General features: G+C 43.9%; 1 protein-coding gene across 3 annotated transcripts in view; it reads left to right on the forward strand.

Annotated features, from left to right (window-relative positions):
• The window catches only part of TRPV4 (transient receptor potential cation channel subfamily V member 4), an 848,481-nt gene that overhangs the window by 786,432 nt on the left and 40,887 nt on the right, over positions 1–21,162 (forward strand). For all 3 annotated transcript variants that reach the window (XM_069619410.1, XM_069619409.1, XM_069619408.1), the window contains exon 13: positions 13,212–13,528. In XM_069619410.1, coding sequence (XP_069475511.1) covers positions 13,212–13,528 — 317 coding nt within the window. The remainder of the gene's footprint in view (positions 1–13,211; positions 13,529–21,162) is intronic.

The raw sequence follows: 21,162 nt of genomic DNA on the forward strand, positions 1-21,162 counted from the left end.
GTGTTTTGGAGGAAAGGTGGGAGGCCAATGCGGAGCATAAGTCCTGGGAGGGGGGAGGAGAAGAGGAGACTGTGGTAGGTTTGGCGAGTTCCTTGCAGAATTTTAAGAGTTCAGCCATGTTGTTTGTTGCACCAGAGATGCAAGCATAGACACGAGTCCAGATGTAGAGACTATATTGCCCTTGGTGTAGGCGGTAGGCCAGTTCGTCAGGGGATGAGCTAGATGTCTGCCACTTCCGCCCTGCCGCTTTACACCTTCGTTGCAAAGTAGCTAAGTCAGAGTCATACCATCAGTTGCATTTGGTGGCAGGCTTCATGTGGATCCTCATGACGGGGCACAGATGTTCAGGGTGTTAGTGATGGAGGTTAGGACAGAGTCAGGAGGAGGGATGAAGGAGGAAGCAAAACAGCGACAGACACATGCTTAATCGGTTGCATCACGGAGAAGGAGACTGGCAGTGTGGGGGAACGAGACTGGGGGCAAGGGAGTTCAAGGAAAGAAAAGAGGAGAGAGTGGTCAGACCAGGATAGAGGTGTAGTGACGGGGTTGGAAAGAGGGATGCCTTCTCTTTTACAATTAATTATACTATCAAGTAGAGCTAATCTGAATGTATGTAAATCATAGTCCAGTAGGTTTTATTTGGCGCGTCCCATTAAGCCCAAAGCCTATTGTTTCCCTGCTTTGCACATTGTTCACTCATTTCACTCTGCCTAATACCTGTCCCAAGGGCGCAATGGCTTCACACATTTTTTTGGGTGATCCTTTCGTGGGTTTGTCCATTTGTTTAAAGGCATCAGTTGACCTGTTCCCCATTTGTGGTCTAAGTTCGGCAGAGGCTGTGTTCGGCCATGCAATAACTCTGTAATGCTACTCTGCTCACTTTCAAAATGGGCCTGGTGCATTTAGGGCCCTCACATCCACCTACAATACACTAAGGCAACAAAGAATATGTTATGGCTCAATCCGGGATCCCACGATACTAGGACATGCATCTATGTCCACCCAGTGTAAGGGTAATCGGTGGCCAAGACCAGATTATGTATAAAACTCTACTTGCCTCCAAACCCACCTGGTTTACACCTAACATTCTCTGATGCTTTGATGGCGCAGCCAGTCCTTTGAGTTAGCAATGTCTTGCATCAGTTTTCTTTAGGCTACAGGTAACATCTGGAGTCTTGCATTACTACCTTTCTCGTGAGAGCAAGAACATTCTCATTAGGACAGATCTTGCTATTTCTTGTTTTGTATCTGCACCATGAAAGTCCTCAATGGCCAATAAGGACCTCAGGAATACAGACAATTTGCTGTGGTAATCTTCCTTCCCCCATTTTCTGTGGCTGAGGCTCCACACTTTCCACTGGCCTGGTACCTGCCTGGTGCCCTCTGTAGTGCCCCTGCTGTGCTTGGGCCATTACCTTGTGCTACAAGTTGTTGCCAGCTGTAAAAGGCCACAAGAGGATGACGTTATTTCCATCAAAAGTAATGCACTTAATAGATTTCAATTTGACTGCCACAACTGTGATTTCCATTTCCCTTTGTGGCTTTCACTAACATGGGTGGTTCTCCTTTAAATGAATCGTTCCCAGACTAGTTTTATTTGATTGTTGTGTGGAGGTTGTCTTTCAGCCATTCTTTCAGGAAACCTAAGAACATGTTTCCACACAATTTATGCTTGGACCTTATACTTGTTTTTACACAGTCCTATGTATATACATCCTTCTTTTGTGCCTTATTTCCATTCGCTGAGGGAAATTGTTTTGCCTTTTTGTGTCGCACTTTGTTGCAGAAGTTCAGTAGAGATTAAACTTTATAAGTCACGTTTAGAAGACTTTTTACATTTCATTTGCTTTAGACAGAAACGGAAGTAGGTCTATTCATATATTTATTTTACTCACATTTTTATGCCCGAACTTTATGATATTTTATTTATATCCCGCTCATACACAAGTGTTTCAGAACGCGACCAAGCAAGGGGAGGGGAACAGGGGAGAACAATAAATACGATCTTACTAGGCCCAGTGACATCAAGAACGCGCAAGTGCGTGGAAAAGGGAAAAGGGGGGAAAAGTGCGTGGAGGGGGAGAAGTGGAAAGAGTGGAACAGAGGAGAGAAAAGAATAAATAATAAGTGGAATAAATAAATAACTGCAGTGACTATGGTAGTGCAGCCAGACAAGTGGCAAGTGCATGATTAGTCGGATAGGGTGTATCTGATAAGTCCAGAGGAAGTGTGGGGAACAGTATGGGTACAGATACAGATCCCAGTGCTGAGGGTGGGCCGGAGGCAGTGCAGGAGGGAGGCAGGGTGAGCAGGTACCTGGGCCCGAAGGACAGAGTGTGGCCAGGTGCACGGTGCAGAGAGAGAGAGAGAAACAGATCGGCAGGGGAGAAGAGGGGCAAAGGCAGAAGCGAAGAGGAGGGTCTGAGGTGCTTCCGGAACCGGAGATAGTTCTCCTCAAGTTTCAGGGTGGTCGGAAGACTGTTCCAAAGGGAGGCCCCAGACGAAGACCGAGATCTGCCCCCAGCTCGTTTCTTTGAAAAACGACTGACCCTGGGGGTTATTAGAGGAGCAAAGGACTCGAGAAGGCAGGTATTTACAGAGGGATAGTTAAAGGTATTTCGGACGCAGGCCCCAGAAAGCTTTGTGGACAATGCAGAGGGTTTTAAATGTAATCCTTGCATCCACTGGGAGCCAATGAATGGATTTCAGAGCTGGAGAGATACGATCCCAGGGCTGGAGGCCAAGGACAAGTCTCACAGTTCTGTTCTGGATTAGTTGTAAAGGGCAAAGAGTGGAGGCAGGTAGATTTAGAAAGAGAGGCGAAGCCGAGCAGGGAAGGCCATAAAGAAAGACCACTGATGCTCTTTTCTGCTCTGCTGTCAGCACGTCTCAGCTGGAAGCTGAATCAGCTGATCATATCCATTTCGGAACATCCAAGTGTTTCTCCGTTCATATGCCGCCTGCCGCGTGTTCCACTGCGGCTCTGAAGTTTCTACAAATGGCCCCCATGGTTGCCATGGATGCCAGCACAGCTACAGCAACCAAGTTGCCTGCCTTTTTCACCGCCGCAGGCCTGGGCGCCATTTGCTGCCTCAGTCTTCCTGCCCCTCCCCTCCTGCTTTAAATGGAGGGGAGTGGGTCGAGAGGCGAAGCCGAGCAGGGAAGGCTGTAAGGAAAGGCCACTGATGCTCTTTTCTGCTCTTGCCGTCTGCCCTGTACTGCTGCCAGTCCCGCAAGGTAAGGAGCCTCCTATTAGCCCGCTCCCCCTTAGCGCAACCCTCACCTCCAGACTAGCCAGACTATGTTCCCGCAGGTATACGGCACCACTCATCTCTCAGCCACCATCGATGAGCACCCGCAATGCTTGCCTACAAGCTAGATCCCAGGATCCAGCTCATGTATGCAGCACCGCTCATTCATCCGCACAGCACCTCCCCTATCAAATGAAGATGCTGTGCTCTCAAAACTCTGCAAAGCGCTACAGCCAGCATAAAAAAAACCCTGGCTTTGTACAACAACTTCAACAAATGCACGATACGAATGCCATGCTGAGAACCTGGTGTCTGCAGAAGCTGCTGAACCCCCGACAATCCACCCAAAATGTGGCACTCTGAGCTGACATATATATAACTGCTCAGTTTACCTCACTTTCAGGGGAAAGGGGGAAGGGACAAAGAAACAAACACCAGGCTGGAAGCTATCAACTCGCTGGTTCTTCACCTGTAGTTAAAACATAAACATGCAATACACCTCATTACTCATGGGTTACTATACTAACCTTAAACTCTATATCCTTTACCAAAATAGTTTAAAAACCATACCTGGTACTTCTCTTCAGAATGCCCAGAGAAGTAATAAGCAGACAAGACTTCCTTACTTGTGAACCAGAATCTTATAGATCATTCAGCCTTCTCAGTAGGTCCATGAATGTAATTTAACTTTGTAGTTAGTCTGCTCAACCCTAAGATTCTTGAACAAGGTCTTCAAATAAGTTTAAGGAAGTTCTTTTAAGTTCTTGTATTTGTTTTTAATATTTTCTTTGTAGAGTGTCTTTTACTCAGGAACGAATTTAACTTGCGATGGAATCTTCACGTGGAAAGCCAGCAAACGCATTAAAATCCAAAACTGCGGGAAAAAATCACACGCGCTTTTCTCCAAGTCGCGGGAAATTCGCACACGCGCTGACAATCCAAATCGTGGGAAAAAACACACGCGCTTTTGTCCAAGTCGCGGGAAATACGCACACGCGCTGAAAATCCAATTCGCGGGTAAAACGCACTCGCGCTAAAGTCCAAGACGCGATAAAAAATTACACGCGCTTTTCTCCAAGTCACGGGAAATACGCACACGCGCTGACAATCCAATTCGCGGGTAAAACGCACTCGCGCTAAAGTCCAAGACTCGATAAAAATTACACGCGCTAAAGTGCAATTCACGAATAAATACGCACACGCGCAAAAAAACAAATCGTGGGAAAAAGCACACGCGCTTTATTTTATCACGCAGAAAAAACCCTTGCGTAAACGAACAGTAAACGCGAGTCCAAAGTTCACGCTCGCGCTTCACTCTCACGCGCAGAGACACACGCGCGGGCTCAAAGTAACGGGAAAAAACTCACACGCTAGTTTGAATTGACACGTAGCGATAAAAACAAACGTACGCGCTTCAATCTTTTTAGATACAGATTTGCAATTTCAATCCCTTAAATAAATATAACCTTTTTACAAAGTTCAACAAAACTGGAAAGTCACTTATCTTGTGATTGAGACTTGAAAACTTCTTTTCTCCGAAAATTGGAAGTTTCTGACTCCTGTCCTGTGTCTCCACCAAACTCCAAACTCGACTCCTGTTATACTTTCAGATTTTCCGCTCAACTGCTAGAAACTTGTCACCCTTGACAAAGTTAAGCAGGAGCTACAAGGCACACGACCTTTCAGCTGGGCAAGGACGATGAAAGGCAGTTTAGAATGTTCATTGTCCTCCCTATAAACAATCTCCAGCCAATTAGAATTTAGACTGAGAACCTCCATCTTGGCTTGGGGCAATTTCCATAGACTGCAATGAAGGTTAAGGGCAAAATTGGCTGTTTAAAAATATAACCCATAATAACTTCCTAAAACCTTTCTATTCTAAATATGTGTCTCCCCTGACCCAATGTAAATGAGTATATGATACTGTATGTAAAGAATATGTCACTCCAACCTGACAGTACCTGACAACGAAATGCTCACCTCGGAAAACCCATTAACTTTGTTACATCTGCTAATAACATTGCGGCCCCTAAGCCTGTCCCCACTACTCACCTCAGCACGAGCAGGCTGCCACTCCTTACCCCCATTTTGAACTGTACTGAATTGAATGCCACTGCACCAGTGTCTCTGACCCCTGAAAATGGGACCCCCATTGCAAATACTGTGATGCCACATTTAGCTACCCCCATTTTCAACTGTATTGAATTGAATGCCACTGTACCCGTGTCTCTGACCCCTGAAAATGGGACCCATAATGCAAATACTCTGATGCCACATTTAACCACCCCCATTTTGAACTGTACCAAATTGAATGCTCCCCCAGTCACCCCAGAACCACATCTCAAGTGCGCCCTGGTCAACGCACTTGCTCTAGACATACACAACCTCATCACCACCCACAACCTAGATCTCCTCATGGTCACCGAAATATGGCTGCATGAAGCCTCTGGCCCTGCACTATCTCTTGCACTCCCTCCAGGCTATTCTGTCACCAGACAAGACCGCCCATCTAAAGTTGGAGGCATAGCGCTAATAGCCAAAGACTCCCTCTCCCTTAGAAAGATGGACAAATCCATGAACAGTAATAGTGACTACCTCCAACTGAAATTTAGCCTCTCTCATTACTGCACCATCGCCATACACCTCGTCTACCGCCCACCAGGCCCCATAGGTGACTTTCAGGCTTCCCTCATTCACCTCTTGTCCGACAACCTAAAGAAACCCTCCAAAGTCATCTTACTCAGTGAGGTCAATTTAGGCTTAATGACACCAAAGACCCAGCAGCTAAATTGCTCAACTCAGCCCTTGAGACCTTAGGGTTCAATAACACTCTCTCAGACCCTACCCATACTCTAGGCAGAACGCTGGACTGGATCGCCCAACACAACTGTCCTCTCCTAATCACATGCAATAGCCCCACCCCCTGGTCTGACCACCATATTATCACCTTTTGCATTCCTACCACCAATACTTCTGCTCCCCCCTCTTACCCCCTACCTCAGGCCCTCGCAAGAAGCTCCCGCCAACTTACTAAAGAGAGGCTACTACCCTTCCTCCAGGGTCCAGCCTTCAGACGACCCTTCTCCACTGACCCAGAGGCCCTCGCCTTATCCTATGACACTGCAATCAAATCAGAAGTCGACTCCATTGCCCCGTTCAAACCTTGCAAGACTAAACCCACTAGCCATTCCAATGCTTGGTTCATCTCAGACCTCCTCAAACTCTGCACTGAAAAATGGGCCGCCCTAGTACTCTGGCAAACCTCCCATTCTGACAAGACAAACTTGACTTTAACGCTCACTCCAGAGAGTACAAGAAGGCAATCATTTGTGCCAAAGCCAAATCCTTTGAATCTAGAATTGCTGATGTAAAGTCCAGTACGAAAGAAATGTTCTCTATCTCCAGAGGCTTGAGACCCCTACCCCCGCCCCCCAGAACTTCACCAAAGATAAGGCGTGGTGTGACGAAATACAAACAGCCATGCGTAACAAGCTGAATTAACTCCAAACTAAAATCCAAACCACTAAACACTAGCTTACCATTACTCCTTCCCCTGCCCCCCACCCTCTCCTGACACCTCCCTGCTATTCTCATTCAAGGCCATACAGGAGCAGGATATGATCAACCTTATGAGAACCATAAAGCCATCCAACTGTAAGGGTGACCCCTGCCCTGCCACAATTATCAAGGACTGTGCTGATACCCTCGCACCATTCCTGACAGCCTTCGTCAACGCCACCTTTGCCACAGGGAAAGTCCCCATCTGCCTCAAGGAAGCCTGGGTCTGCCCCCTCTTAAAAAAAAAAAACAACACTTGACCCAACCTCTCCTAACAACTACAGGCCCATCACCACCGTCCCATTCTTACTGCAGACATTGGACAAAGAAGCCTACCTGCAGGTGCAATACTTAATCAAAGAAAACAAGCTCTTAGGGCTATGCCAATGCAATACTTAATCAAAGAAAACAAGCTCTTAGGGCTATGCCAATCCGGCTTTCGCCCAAGGCACGGGACAGAAACCTGACCTACAAAACCGGATGGACAATGCTAGAGACCTAGGTAAACCAGCCCTCCTCCTAATTCTTGGACCTCTCTGCAGCATTCGACCTCGTAGACCACAATGTTATATGCCACCACCTCACCTCCACATCTAAATTCTCCCCTGAAGCCACTGCCTGGATCACCTCCTTCTTGCTAGGCAGGACTATGCAAGTATTCTCTGACTCAGCCTCTGCCTCACCCACCATCATGCTATGTGGGGTGCCTCAAGGTTCTTGCCTCTCTCCCGCTCTCTACAACATCTTTACACGCCATCTCTTCCTCATTTTTGACGCACTGGGTATCTCCTACACCAACTACATGGACGATACCCAGATCCTCCTCACTCTCTCTGGCAACTGTTATGGATTCCAATTGGACATCACACACCGGATCAGGACCCTCGCCCTTAGCCTTTTATGTAGCACTCAATCAAGATGCCTTTTGTCTTTATTTTTTGCGAATTCAAATTGAGCCGATACCTAACCCATCTCACACCCCTTTTACAAATACCCCGGGTCACAGTGGACCACGAACCAGGCGGTTGGTGGGAATACAATATTTATTTATTTTAATTTCAAAGAAAATCACACCATTTTTATATTGGGCAGCAATCACCAATGGAGTGATAATTACAATGAGAACCACTGAATTACACATGGTTAACCTTCTACAAGGACAATTTATCACAAAAGGCTTACAGTTCAAAAGCAAAAGCAATGTGAAAATGAGAGTCCAGTGCAGTCGAAATCACACATGGAAAAGTTGCATTTTACACATTTGCAGTTTTAAATGTCAAAAACTGGTGAAATACACACAATCGGAATGTGGTTTCTGGGCTGGGGGATAGATGCACATCACAGGGACAATATAGAAGTGAAAGGAGGGCTATAGCTGAAGACCTGGATGAGATTGGCAAGATAAAAGGAGGGTCGGTTTTGGTAAAATAAAGCCGTTAAAGGGAGGAAATCTGTTTGGAAAGAAAAAGAGAATGTCTTCTTATTCTAGTTTATCAAGAAGATAGCGCTGCCCATGAAACCGGTTAAGTCGGCTGCAATAACCCCTCTCCACGCCGCGTGTCTCTTTATGTGGAAATTAATTAAATTATTCAAAATATTGCTAAGGAGCTACAAGATGAGGTGAGTGAAAGAATTGCACTAACACTAGAAAAACAAGGACAGGGTGCACAGAGAATTAGAACAGTTTAGACAAGTTATCAGGATATCAACAAAAGTCAAGATGGGGTAGGCTATGTGTTTCTATGGGATGAGGAAATACTCACAGTCCACTCTTGAATCTGGGATTTTGGGACAGTCAACCAGGTTCTGGTCACCACATGGCGGCCGCCCCTTACAGCAAACAGCTGGTCAAGTCTGGTACACGGATGCTAAAGGTACAGAGGGCATGCAAGTAGTGGGCAAGAAGCCGGTCTGGTCACGGATGCTCCCCAAAAGGAATAAAGGAAGCGACTATAATATATAATTCTTTAGGTAATAACACCATCTTAATTGCATTATTTTGGCCCACTAATTCAAAGTCAACCGTTCCCATTTCATTATATTCATTGAGATGTTTCCTATTACCTTGACATTCAATTTCACAATTTGTTTTAAATCTCTATTAATATGGATCCCTTGATATTTCACTCCATACGGGGACCACTTACAATTCCAGGATTCCAACCCATTTTTATCATAAACAGTTGAAAGGGGGAAAACTTCTGACTTATTCCAGGTAATCTTATGCCCTGACAGCTTCCCCACCTCCTCCATCATTGCTTTCAGAATCGGCTACATACTGAAGGATTTGAGATACGGACAGTCATGTCATACGCATAAGCTAATCTTTTCAGTTCAGTACCTCCTATTTGAATCCCCTTTATTTCGTTACATTGCCTAATGTATGCTGCCAATGGTTCCAGCGCTAGATTAAATAAGGATGGTGACAGCGGGCACCCTTGTCTGGTACCTTTTGCTAAGAAGAATGCTCCCAATATTAATCCATTAATCTGTACTTTTGCTGATATGTTATGTATGCAATTAACCGCCTGAATAAAATTGGGGCCAAATCCCATTTCTCTCAGTGTGTATTCTTAAAATGTCCAGTTCCCCCCTATAAAAAGCCTTTTCACCATAAAAAAACAATAGGCCATCTGAATGGTTTTTATTGTGAGAACCTATAACATTCAAGACTGTTCTTATATCTGATTTTCTGTTCACACTTTCTGATCATGTTGTGTTTGACATTCAGCTGGTTTTGCACAGCTACTTGCAGAGCTCTTTCTGTTGGGTGTCCTGACCCACGTTTGGACTATTATGCTGCAACACTTGGTGCTGTGGGCTTAGGAAATCGAAGAGGGCGGAAAAGCCCACACTTGCGCCAGAATCCTGGAGAACCGCGCAGTCTTTGCGCACAACAAAATGGTCGCCTGGCCTGCCACCCACCAGTGTGAGCGTGAGGGGCCAGGAGCGCCATGAGCGAAATCAGTGCTAAGGAATATGGTGCTGTTCAAAATCTGTTGCTATTAATGTCAATCTGTTGTTATTAATGTCAAAAATGGGTGCAATACTGGTGCTCACCACTACCAGAAAGCCGGCGTTTTAAAACCACCAGACACATGTGTAAAACTGAACAAATTAACCAAACCAGGCCAAAGAAAGACTTACTAAGAGGTGGATACAATGTAAAACTATATTCTGAAATGACTTGAAGGAAGTAATTGTCTAATGTATGTATTGAAAATAGCTGGGGATATCAGCAGCTTAAGTGAATTTGGGTTTAAAGCCGCTAAAATCGAAATGTTTAGAATAAATGAGTGACCTACTTTTGAGTGTCGCATAGGTTGCAATTGTTTAAATGTCATAGTTTTGAACTTGGAATCAGTGTTCTAGCTGCATGTGTAAAAATTGCAAGTTTGGTTTGAATGTAGAAAACTGGGAACCAAAGTGACATTTAGCTGAAGCCTGGCTTAAAGATATTGAATTCTGCCTGACAACTACCCCCGACAGGAGTTGAAACTTGATCAGCAGCTGTGTTCCCAGGCCTGGTTGCATTCTGCTGCCCTTGCCAAAAGGAGATGACACCTCTCTGATTGAATTAGGGGCGTGGCACCTGGGGACTGCAGGAAACTGAACAAAGCACTGTCTTGGGCTCAGGCAAATGTTATATAGGGGGAGTCTTAAAATAGCTTCCTCTTGGGAAAAGTGGGAGGAGAAATGCCTCTGTGAGCAAGCTGAGCTTGGGGGAAGTGGACAAACCAGAAATTCCACCATGTGCTGTGGAAAATCACACCCCTTTGGGGCCATAGCATAATTTTAAAAAGATGGATAATTCATAGTGCGGACCTGTATAAATTATATAAATAATATCATCATTCTTGTGATTTTTCTGTGCACATTTTAAGAGGTTTCAGGACTCTGTGGTATGTTCTGGGGAGTAGTAGCGGAAAATAAGGTTGTTACTCCAAATGTATGCATGTTAAAAATCTGACACTTTATCATCTGAAACCCATATCCCTTGTGCACATTTGTGTAAACTCTGGAAAAGTTTAGAGGTCGTTATCTGGATGAAAAGGGCAGAATTCTGTCAAAAGTGAACACAACATCTTAGAAAGACAGGGATCGGATGGTTTGGTGCTACAGAAAATATGTTAACTGGACATATAATATTAGAAAAATGGTACATGGATAAATGTGTATTTGGATCAAATATAGATTTGTGTGCAATTTGACAAGGGGAGGACCCGCTGACCCATAAACCCACCTCATCACTCTGACTCACTGTTCCCTTCTCAAATCAGGTCAAAGAGAAATCCTTCACCTATCAAATCGTGAGTGGGTTGGGCAAAGAAAGTTAGCATCCACACCCATTTTCAAAAGACATAAAAAGAGCCACTGGAACCCAGACAGGGACATTCATTTTCCAACCTTCAACTGAATTCCTGCGCAGCACGCTGACAGAGACTCCAGACTTCAAATCCATCAATCTCCAGAGACCAGAACTTTGAACCCAGACTCCAGAACTTGTAACAGAGAGGCCTGAATCCACAAGCTGAATCCTTTTTCAGCAGGCCTCAAAATCATTTGCAAACTATTGAACAGCCGGGCGAGCTGTTTTAATTCTTTGCCAAGAACTTTTGCCGGAACCGGTAGCAGACCCAGAAAGCAGTGCTGTATCCAGAGAGACCAGAGATCCAGAGAGACCAGACCCAGACCAGATCGCTGTGCAGTGCTGAGAGCTGACCCAGATCGCTGTGCGCAGAACCAGTACCCAGTGGCGAGAGAACCGCAGCCAATCCTGACCCGATCCGTGACGAAGTCGCATTCCTGTCCAAAATATAGTGTGAGTACTCAGCCAGAACTGTGCAAAACCAATCTCTTAGTTTAAAATAATCTAATTCAAACTATTTTAACCTATTGAGAACTGCATCATAGAAATCGTGTCCCTCCTGTTGATTCAAAGCTGCAAAACTGTCATTCTGAGCTTTACTTTTATTTTGAGAATCTACCTTCACAAAATCGTCCGTATCTCTTGAACAGTTTGTCATAGAAGCAAGATTTAACTTTTTTATTTTAAAGCTGAGATTTTAAGCTTTCCAACAAGCTCTAAACCGACTTGCTACTCCTTACATTTCCTTCGTAATTGCGCTCGACGCACGCGACTAAATTGCTGCGATTTGACATTTTGTTTAATTTCAGCCACTTGTAAAAATATTTGTCTTTTGCTTCCATTACGGAATTCTGTTTTCAACCTGGTAACCAGCCCTGAATCATTGATAGGGCTGGCTTGAACTTATTTAAAGTATCTCTCACTCACCCTGAACCTCTAGAGGGAATTAAAATCATTTTTAGCATATTTTTCCCTTCTTTGCATACCACCTTTAAAGTACTTTGCCTGTGTTTAAAATCATCCCTGTTTCTCTAAGCTTGCTAGGGGGGAACTGAATTCGTATTATACTGTGATTGTATTCCTGAAGACTGTGTGTGTTACTTCCACCTCCTTACATTGCATAGAGGGGGGGGTGAATTGCCAAAAGGGAAAAAGTGATTATATTATGTTTTGCTGAAATCATATGAAGTTTATTCGTGTGGTTTTTTCCACCTTGCATTTCCTTGTACCATATAAAGCATTATCAGCTACCTTATCCTCTATACTACTCCTAAGTAATTAAACCAGTGTGCTAGTATAACATCATCCATTGTTGATCACTCACTGTCATATGTCTAAGTGTGATATCAAATATTAATTTATTATAAAAGTGTGATATATATCTATTGTTTAATTTTTCAAATAAACCTTTTTCATTTGAAAAACAAACCTACTTCTTGGCTCAGTGTGGTCAGGGGGATTCTAAGAGAGGGGCGTTATATAAGGGTTTATCATCCAGAGTATAACTTGTCATAAAAATATATAAATAAGGGCTTCCATTGGGCGTCCCAGACGAGGCACTGACTTAGTGGGATTGCTGAATTGAAGTCGCTTAACATTTCTCAACTCCTCCATTAGAGGTTGGATACCACTTATCAGATTCAGAAAGTTGTGTCCCTTATGGGAGGCAACTGGGAGTATGTTTCCACTCTTTGTTTTCATAAAAACCCCAACAGGCTTCACTCTGTCCCCCCAACGCAATTTATTTGTTTACTTTCTATTTTGCCTGGGCGGTTCATGACCTTGACTTATGGCAATACTTTGCATTATAATTTGGCTATTGTAGGCATGTGACACCTTTTCTACAAAGGGCTTTCAACAAGTGCAATATCCGTGTCCTGAAGTGGTTCATGACGCATCACTCTGGCACAGAACACCAAAAATAAATATATAAGGAAGCCTACCATTCATAATGTGGATAAACCAGTGTGCTGCTCGTTCTGAAACTAGAGCATAGTCCGACAAATAACTGTTGCTTTTTCTGTCTTCCACAGCTTTGGTGTCTTTACTGAACCCTTGTCCCAGCAAACAAAACTGCACCGACAACTCCACAGACTGCCCAACACCTGAGTACCCTTCATGTCGGGACAGCAGCACCTTCAGCAAGTTCCTTCTAGACCTCTTCAAGTTGACCATTGGTATGGGCGATCTGGAGATGATCAACAGTGCCAAATACCCAGCAGTCTTTATTATCCTGCTGGTGACCTACATCATTTTGACATTTGTGCTGCTGCTAAACATGTTGATCGCTTTGATGGGAGAAACCGTAGGGCAGGTATCCAAGGAGAGCAAGCAGATCTGGAAATTGCAGGTAATGGGCCATTAACATAAATAGTCCATATTTCAAATGCATTTTCTGATTGATCTTTGAGTAAAAAGACACGTCTCGTGTGACCTGGTTATGTGTGAGAGCTGCAGAGCAGTAGCGAATGGGAGACCACAGAAGGAAAGATCACACATTTAGGGTTTGCAGTGGAAAAACAAATCCACTTCAAGTTGTACTGCTTTTCACTCCACACAAAGGCTGATTTTCAAAATGCTTTGAAACGTGGTCCGGTCTCCAGGAAATGACTGCCTACTTGCATTTTGTGTTCCACAAATAACAATGAGCACTTTTGCTGCTGAAAATGTCTTTATGTGCACACCCTAGCTATCTCGCTGGATTTCATTGCATTTGTTACATTATTTAAAAGTGTCTTTTGAATTTGCAGAAACCTTCTGTACTACAAAGTGGAGTTAACAGCCTTTACAAAGGACTGGTATTTCTTGTGGGCAACTGTTGTAATCAATTTGTTCTTTTCACCTTAGAAACCTGCAATGAATATGGACTAAAAATCATGAAAACGTCATGGTATCAATTGAGAATTGAATTGGCAGTTTTGTTACATATAAAGAAAAATGATTTCCATATACTAAATCAAAGACTCTTGGGGCCTGATTCACAGAGCCTTTTCCACTGGGATTGCGCCATTATATAACACTTAATGTAAATCGGGCCCTTGATGAGTTAACATCTTTAGCAATTTTGCAAGTCAGACTGAAGTGCCGCTGTGATTTACAATCCCGAAATGATTTACACCTCCATACATGTATTTATGTGTGTATTGTTTTGTAAGACACAAGCTGCAACACAGTGGCTTCATATTGCCCCAAGGAGAAAAACCTAAGCAGGTGGGGCAAGGAAGATTTGTCCTGACTCTGAACCTTTGTATCATGTGATGAATCCTTGCATGTCGTCATTTCTCCCTGAGGGAGAGCCCCTTCCCATAAGGCCAGGGAGGTGAGGCGCCTACCTGATAGTCCCCCTGAGGGTGGTACTGAGCAGGAGGATCTCATGGGGAGATTCCCCTTCTAGGGACAGGGACGACCATCCAAGAGTAACTCAGTATTCCCATATTCCACCACACCTTCCTAGTCGGAGCTTTGTCCAGACGACTCCCATGTGTCCTGATCTATTGTACGTGAGTACTAATAAGAGCCGGACGCATTTAGTTCCTCTGAAGGGCTGGAAACCAGATTGACGATCTGTCCCTGACATATCGTACTATATCTAGTCATCTCTTTTTCTCTCTCTGGGCTCTTTTGTTCTTTCACACTCAGCTTCTCTCATGCTCTGTTCCTGCCCACCCCTTTCACTGGGTGAGAGTTGTGTGTTGTCAGGGGCGCATTTGCTCACATCACCCCTTCCATTGTTGACAGCACAACCAAAGGGAATACCTATATCTTTAAGTGGGTGCTTTTTTATGTTTAAAAGTAGAATGAGAGTAGGAGTGACAGAGGCATCCCCAAGGTATGTGGCAGCCTAGTGTTTGGAGACCTATATTTTCCCGATGTGTGCCCTACAGGTGGGTTTGTAAAGGCTTGAGAAAATTAAACTCCACCTGAAATGTGAAAGTAGAACAAGCCATTTCATCCAAATTACACATGGTAGAGTGCCACTCAGTAGCCATCACTGGAAGTTCCCACAGGTCCATACCCAGATCGGCAATGTATTTTGGGTATTCCAGTTGGCTCAAATGCAAGCCTTTTGCTCCAGAATACTGTTTCTTATAGGGTAGTGCTATTTTTTCCACAGCATTCTAAACCCAAGACAGTCAGTTCTCAAGGATGCAGACCACTGCATACATATGTCACCTTTGTTGGGGATCATCAGTGCAGTATAGTATGACATCCTTGTGGGTGGATCTTTCGGGTATGTTCAACAAAAATGCTCGCATGGATACCAATTTATGTACCATTGTTGCATTGTGCACATGGCTCTCAACTGGAGGTGCACTTCCAGTGATGGCCACCTTGGCATGTGTGACTTGGTTGAAATTGATTAATATATAAACTACCATTGTAACCTAGCAAGGACAGTGTTTATTTCTAATGACCACTTCTAGTAAATATTTTATAGCTTATAATAGGAATGTTACAATTTTCTTACTGGGAGAAATTGTATCCGCACCTAGAATAATAGAAAATATTTTCTAATAGAATTTGGTCTTTCCAAGATGGCCAGTGTGGTACCACTCATATTATGCTAATTTCTAATAAGGGGCAGTCATACAAATGAGGGCTTCTGGTTACTTTGCATAAAATCAAAAAAGATAAGAATGTACAAATATCTATATTTGACATATATATCTGTGATTTAAAATAAAGTTTGTATACTTGAATCACAAAGTTCATAATGCACACTGGGCTTGGTACTAATTTTCATTTTTACACCAGTGACCCTAACATCAAAGTGTCTGTAAACAGTAATCGCATACTCATTTGGATAGTCTCAGGATTTTCATGTTATGTTAAAATGCATGTGACATCCGTCACTCAATTGGGGACAGGGCGCCAAATAGAGCCTGAAATGTAAAATACGAGGAGAAGCCAGGTCTCAAGATAAGCCTATCGCTGCATGTAGGGCTGTGCAGATGCCCAGTTCTCAATGAAGAAACATCCTTAGAGAAATATTTATTAATTTTAGGGTGGCGGTTGATACCATATAGTTAAGCTGAAACCCGTTTACATAGACTTTCCCCAAAAATTCTATTGCTAATAACCGTTGAGTGGCTGGACAGATTTGGATGACATTTACCAGGAATGTTTGGCTCGAGTCCCCTACCCCAAAATTGGATAGTTTGTGAAAAGTTGGAAAAGTTATTAAGAAACAAAAAATGGTTTCAGCCCAGTCCCATTTACTTTCCCATAAAGAAAAAAGTGCTTTGTTTGAAGTCTCGCAGAGCAAACGCTGCTGGATGGATTTGCACCAAATGCTAAATAACTTGAACAAAGCACCTCAAACGTGCCTTTTGCTGGTTTGGGATAAATCCATCCAGTAGTTTTTACAATATTCAACAGGGAAGGGGGTGCCCCTGGCTCACGTAAATCTCTATATAGCCCCATGATGCTTTGCAGCCGCAATACTTTTCAGAAATGAAAAGGAGCAATTTCTTTGCTCGGTGCGACTGATTCCCCTGTAATACCAAGGGAAGGTGAGAATGAAAAGTTCCCACAGTGGCGTTTGGAGGAGGGCGGGAGGAGGGTGGTTTGGCATTAGGGTAGAGGTGGGGAGGGGGAATGAGGACCACATGTTTAGTGGGAGAGTTTGGGGTGGACGGGAAGCTCCTTTGGGGAAGGACATTTACTTTTGACTGCGTAAATTCCACAGGCATCTTGCAAGATTATCACAGTAATTTCGCAAGACGCCCTTAGTTAAGAACATGTGTCCCATGAACTGAAGAGTGAAGGGGAGTAAAAGGAGAGTAAGGAATGAAAACATAAGATACTGGTGTGGGGAGACCAAGAAAAGAGGGGGACACATGGCGAGTGCCAATGAGAACAGGGAAGAATGTTTAATTTTCAAGTGTTTTCCCATTACCACAGGAATCAGCAAACGGGACATTTATTGTGGGAATCGGTATAATCTGCATTAATCTGGGAATCGAAATGTTTGTTATCACAGGAATAGAAACGAGGATAAAGAAAACGCAGCGCTATAGTAGACTATGGACCTTTGGGGTCATGGCCATCTTTGTGACCTGCACAGAGGGTGGGTTATGATCTGCTGGGTAGGTGGAAATTGGTCTTTTAGAATTAGTGCTGCAACATGCTACAGTGGACACGATCAAACCAGTGGATGCTGACGTTGCTGTCTGAGCCCCTCCGGGTTGTTTAAGATTTGGCATCATGGTGAGTGGGCACGGATGAAGGCAATGGCTGTAGGGCAGTGTACCCCGAGACCGCTGGCCATGGACTTAGTTTATGGCTATAAGGATAGTGTTGGGTACTATCATTGATTTAACATGCTTCCAAAATGGCCCTATGTGTTAAACTCCAATCCAATGCCGTCCTGTGCTCTGATCAGGGGGCATCATCCATGACATGACCTTTCCATTATGTCCATCATGAAAAAGATAATTTTTATGGATGAATTGGTGGGATGTTTTTTCTTGTTCCTCTACACGAGGCACTTTGAGATCCAGCATTAGACCAAGCTTTTCATGTTGTGAGTCATGTACACTGTCAGAGCTCGTCCATTACAGGGTCAGTGTGCTTTCGGTGAAAGAAACAGTTAAAGTAATGTCCCAGAATCCCACCTGATCTCTGTGCTGTTAGTAAGAGCTGACGCAGGCCTCCTGATGGGTAGCCCAGTGGGCTATAGATGGGGCACCCCTCCAACATGCTCCGTTGATTGTGCTGTTCATCTAGTAAGTAGCCACACAATTGTCTACCTAGTTTTCATTAAGGGTGGGGTTCCAGGATTGCCAGAAGATTGAAATTGGTTGCTAGCATTCAAAGGTAGCCGGGTAACAGCCTGCTCAAACATTGGTGAAGGAGTAGTACTGCACTCTGCATGTGCCAATATGAGACAAAGGGTAGCAGGGAATGAGTGGTTGGCCTGTTTCAGCCTGTCCCAAATCAAATACTAAGGCCCCAGCATTTCAGTGCGTAACTGGCCATTAAAATGGATCACAGCCAGATCATGTTGGTGCATGACCTGACATTTTAGTGGATTATGGAAAGGATGCACCCATGCCACTGTAATTCTGCATACACTTTAGTTGGTACATCAACAATATGTTGTATACAATAAAAGGAGAGGAAAGTACTTCGAGTTTGTGGCGGGTGATCGTCATACCCCCCATGTCACTGAAACACCATATTTCCATTGTTTGACCATATTTAAAAGAGAAATGCATTCTGCGAGTTGTAGTTCTGGCTCACTTTAACTAGGCTAGTTAAGCATGCATTGCTGAGAACTGTGTGTTGCCTGTAGGTCACACATATTCGATTTGTTGTTCAAGGTTAGTTAAATGAGTACTCTTGCATTTGACTATAGTAACACGTTTTATTTAGAATGCTATGAAATGTGAGATATAGGGTTGCACGTGCTGTATAAAAAAACAAGGTAGTAGATCACTAACGTTTTTAAAAGAAAGTCCCAGGGCTTAATATACCATCTAGGTTATTCTTGAAAATATGCGTCCAGCTGTTCATGTCGGAGAGTCAACCCTTCCTCAATTGCAAGAGGTGCTTCAGGCTTCAGGCTGGGATGAACTTCAACCTTGTATTCTTGTTTTAACCTGATTCTTGATTTGCACTTTTGAAACCATGACTAAAAAGTGTTTTCAACATTGTCCTTTTATTCCATGTATTGTATTTCATTGAAATGAACACTGCACGCCTAACAGGAACACTTGCATAGTATGCGTACAAGTATGCAGGGCAACCCTGAGGCCAGGTGCCTTACAATGCGATATGAATTACCAATCGCCGACTGCTGGTTGTTGGTAGAAAACGGACACATGGAACAGGGACATGACTAATAATAATTCTGAGGGCTGTGCTCTGCTGTGATGGGGGTACAGCTGTGATGATGAAGATGGAATAAGGGTAGGGAGGGAAGAGGATTAGATTAAGGAAAGATGGATCATCTTCTAGCAGAAGAGATTTATTTTAAGTGATTATTTAAAGGTGTGGATTTTGGTGTTCTCTTTGTCTGGAGGTGGGGAGTTCTAGTTATGTGGGGTGAGCAGATTGAAGGATGGAATCAAGAGTTGGCACTGGTTGGGCGTGTAATAGTGTGATAGATTAAATAAAATGCTGCAGGCAATTCTGTTTCTGAAATGGAAGTCTGCTACACAGACCCACCTTTCCTCAAGCTCCATGTCAAAAGCGCAGTGCTATCATGTGCCTTTGCTGGAACAGTCACTTGACGCCTACAGCAACTGCTCTCCATTGGCAATAGATCAAGGGAAAGGACACATGTGCATTCCTGACGTCTTCTGGAACACAGAATTCCAACCGGCAGAGGTGGCTTTTTAATCTTCAGATCCTCTGATTCAAAACACAATAATTGTGTACCTTAGTCAGCCTGGTGACACATTAATCTTGACTAATATGGCATGCCTGGTTGTGGCCAATTATATAGCCACAGCAATTCAATATCATGCTGGTGTCATCTTGGTGAGCAGGGCCCAGCTATCACAGGCTTGGGCATTAGTGGTCTGGCCTGCCCGTCGCACTACAGCCTTGTGGAACAATAGCCAGGAAGCTGGCCTTTTGATTTCCCAAAGGCTGGCACCAACCTCCAAGGGTAGAGGAACCGTCCCCAGAGAAATGATCCTTCAAACGCAACTGACATAACAAAGTGACATTCGCACTAGGGTGCTCATCACTGGCGTCCTTTTGAAATCAGCAAATATTTATTTTAATTTGTGTAGCGCGCAAACCCATGGGTATCGCGGCACTTGAACCAATACAGAATTCCAACATAATGGAGTGTCAGTGTAGATAGAGGTCTGTTAATCTGGTGTGAAGGCTCGTTTTTGATAGAATCTGGGAGAGAGTTCCAGAAGTTGGGTGCAGTGAATTTAAAGCTGGAGCCACCTGTTTGCTTGCTGTTAAATCTGGGAGTCTGGAGAGCAAGGGAGGAGGAAGAGCATAGCGGTCGAGGAAGTACTCTTATGCCAGTGTGATCGGTGAGGTAGGATGATGCAGTATTATAGACGTATTGGTGAGTAATGGAGAGGATTTTGAAGTCAATGTGTGCTTTGCTTGGTAGCCAGTGGGCGTTGTGTCAAAACTCCGATATGTGGTCGGAGCATTTAAGGCCCAGTGCTGCTCTTAGGGATTTCTTTTCTAAAGGTTGCAGTTTGTTGAGATTTTTGGTAGACATGCCCATGAGCAGGGCATTACAGAAATCCAATTAGCTGCCTATAATCGCTCTAAAAACACTAGGGTACCCTGTTTCACCAGGAGAGCAGGGGCAAGAATCTACAAAATACAAATTCTCCTGGACAAAACCTGTGTGTATAGTTGCTTTGTGACACTTCTGAATAAACATATCACTGTCTGTGCATCAGTAAATTATCGTTCTCGGTACGTAAGGCAGGGGATACACCCGATGACCCACCCAAATAGACAACCCGTGGTGTACCAAATCCACAATAATAACAAATGTATTAAAGCAAATACGAAAAAGAAGAAAAGAAACAGACATCACTTTAAGCATATAAATTAGCATTGCATTCATAGATAAGTCAAACGTCAACATACACAAGTTGTGTTCAAAAATAGAAATCTATAAGTGTGGGTACACCAATTAACAAAGGATTCATGCAGTCACAAAAGATCACAATATTTATAAGATTCATCTGAGACCCATAGTCCACATCTGAAGTACTGTGGACACCACTAGGCTATCAAAACAGGGTTTGCCTATAGCCATGCATTCCACTATCGCATCATGGAAACTGATGCCGATACCAACTAGGTGCCTAAAAGTGCAAAAACACTATATCTCACTTATACTAGACCTATTATTTTAAATGGTCCACCAGGCCACACTGGCAAAAATAGTCATCCTAGTTGCGACTTTACCAAAAAGTCTTCTTCAGAGCCAAATTGGAGGGACGGGGTCTTCAATCTGCGACCAAGTTGCCCTCCACCCTTGCACCTTTA

This window comes from Ambystoma mexicanum, chromosome 10, assembly GCF_040938575.1.
Source record: "Ambystoma mexicanum isolate Mex_15411 chromosome 10, UKY_AmexF1_1, whole genome shotgun sequence".
In the NCBI taxonomy this organism is placed as follows: domain Eukaryota; kingdom Metazoa; phylum Chordata; class Amphibia; order Caudata; family Ambystomatidae; genus Ambystoma; species Ambystoma mexicanum.